At 43.4% G+C, this 2304-nt stretch overlaps 1 protein-coding gene across 1 annotated transcript in view; it reads right to left on the bottom strand.

The window, feature by feature from the left end:
• GTF2H2 (general transcription factor IIH subunit 2) overlaps positions 1–1829 on the bottom strand; it is a 17560-nt gene extending 15731 nt beyond the window's left edge. Inside the window, exons 1-2 of the mRNA XM_006913118.3 lie at positions 1704–1829; positions 22–109 (exon numbers count right to left, since the gene is read on the bottom strand). Coding sequence (XP_006913180.1) covers positions 22–77 — 56 coding nt within the window. The 5' untranslated portion in view covers positions 78–109; positions 1704–1829. The remainder of the gene's footprint in view (positions 1–21; positions 110–1703) is intronic.
• Between the last annotated feature and the right edge of the window lie 475 nt (positions 1830–2304).

Genomic DNA, 2304 nt, shown 5'->3' with positions numbered 1-2304 from the left:
AAGTAATAAGGCCCTCCTCACCATGTTCTTTCATAGCCTCCTTCCCATCGCTTAGTTCTTTCAGGTTCTTCATCCATTTTTTCTTAAATGTATTATATTATTCAGTATCCTATAAAAATCATTAGATTGTGAATTTTCTAAAGATGTTTGTCACCAAATGCATACAATTAGATTTGAAAAGTAAAGAGAGGAAAGTAAACATACAAAGTAAAAACAACTCAGATTGCAAGGTGATCTTATTCTTTGCAATTTATTCAATGATTGTTGTTTGGTGAAAATACTTTATAAAATCCTCATGGAACTCTTTTTCCTGTCCCAAGGAGAAATGTTTATGCACAAATCTGGAACCAACAGAAGCATCTTTTCATAATTGTTTTAAAAACAAAGATGCATTATAGATGTGTCATAGAACAGGACCATAGAATTTTGGGAAGTGGGTATGGGTGTAGAAGAAACAAGATTAGCCACAACTGATGATTATTATAGCTGTGTAATAGACACATGATTCATTGTACTACCTCTGCACCTGCAACACCCTGGTGTTGGAAGAGATTCATTTGTTTCAGAAAATCTGGTGATCCACTTTAATATCCTGAAGGAAAAATGACTTAATTCTAACATCTGTGCTATTTCAATATGCTACCTATGTTGGTGCTTTGTAGGTTTAATGATTGTTGTAACATGGTATAGTGACTAAAATGAACATTTTGATTCTCCATGCAACTGTTTTTGTATTGAATGTCAAAAACCAGAAGCTAACATGTCTTCAACTTAAATTCTTAAAAACGTGGCTACTGCCATCCATGACATGAATATTTAAACTGTATTTTATTTTTAGTTTATTTGAATTCTCTGAAAGTTCAGAAACAAAGTTAGAAGTAATCAGGAGAAACTACAAGCGCGAATATTTCTTGTATGCTTACTGCATACAAGAACTTCTTAATTAGAGCTACCTGCAACGGGAAATTACATGGATAAGACAGAGGCATTAAGCGCTCCATAACTACAGATGTTCGAAGGGAAGTTGGATGTTTACAATGCATGCTGTTAATAGAGAAGGGATTTATGCATCCTGGAGAACGATGTACTTGATGGCATTTTAGGTCAGTATCTCCAACATAGTCAGTATCTATGACTTTCACTTTCTTACAAATATCGCAGATGTTTCCTGGGAATCCAACCCCAGAAAGGCCATTTCCCCCAGCGTAAGCCAGTTGGTGTGATTCCTGTCATATGAGCTTAGAATGCTACATTCACACAAATGAGATCTGCACCAAACACCGCAATTTAAGAAGCTTTTCCTTACATCTTATCCTGCCAAGTGCTATGAGACAAGCAAAGGTGATTACCGTCCCGTTTTTTAGGTGTGGAACTCGAGGATCAAAGGTTGCTAACTCTCTCGAGGCCACACAAAGGGAGGCCGGTCATGAACTCCAACCCAGGATCACAATTCCCAAAACTCGCGCTCTGACTTAGGGAAGGAAGAAGAGCCATTTCTGACTTGTGCAGCCCAAATACTGCCACGCTGCTCTGCAGAAAGAAATTGCCCTCCTCCAAACGCTCCCTCGCAGCCTCATTCTCTATGAGGCTGGTCGGGGCCATTCAGCTTCCGCCCCGGGAAGCAAAGGTCCGTCCTTGACGCGATGCTCCCCATGCTGCCACCCCAGCCTAGGTTGCGCGCTGACTTCTATCCGCGGACTCACCCGTCCTGCCCGAAGACGCTGTGCCCGGACGCCGCTGTGCCCGGACGCCGCTCTGCCCGGACGCCGCTCTGCCCGGACGCTGCTCTGCCCGGAAGCACCGCCCTATCTGCTCTAAAGAGTCCCCGAAGTTCTTCCGCTGTGAGCGGTGGTGACGCAGAAACGTTCCGGCTGCTTTGAGTGGAGGTTGTGGCAGCCGGGCGTTCCGGGGTGGAGCCATCCCCGAAGTTGACTTAGATTTCGGGGAGGGACCTCCTGTCCTCACTTATAGCTCACAAAAAGGCGGGAAAAGTGCCATTTGCTCTTGGAACGTCGGGGGCCGGGTAGCTGTCGACCCAAGATTTGAGAAGCGTGGTTTTTATCTATGAAAGATTGACATGAAGAACTCTGACCACAGCAGCTAGGCCAGAACTTTGCTGTGCCACCGTTTTCTGGGATGCCCCGGCTGCTTCTGCTGTTCTTGCAACAAATACTTATTGAGCTTGATACGTACATTAGGCTTGATATGGTTCTAGGGACTGAGGGAATAGCAATGGAAAACATTACAAAAAGTCCTTGGCCTCATGGAGTTTTCTTCTATTATGGAGACAATTATTAATAAAAA

Source organism: Pteropus alecto, unplaced genomic scaffold (genome assembly GCF_000325575.1).
Source record: "Pteropus alecto unplaced genomic scaffold, ASM32557v1 scaffold20, whole genome shotgun sequence".
In the NCBI taxonomy this organism is placed as follows: Eukaryota; Metazoa; Chordata; class Mammalia; order Chiroptera; family Pteropodidae; genus Pteropus; species Pteropus alecto.
Note: the sequence above shows the minus strand (reverse complement) of the source record. Positions and strands in the feature narration are given on the sequence as shown.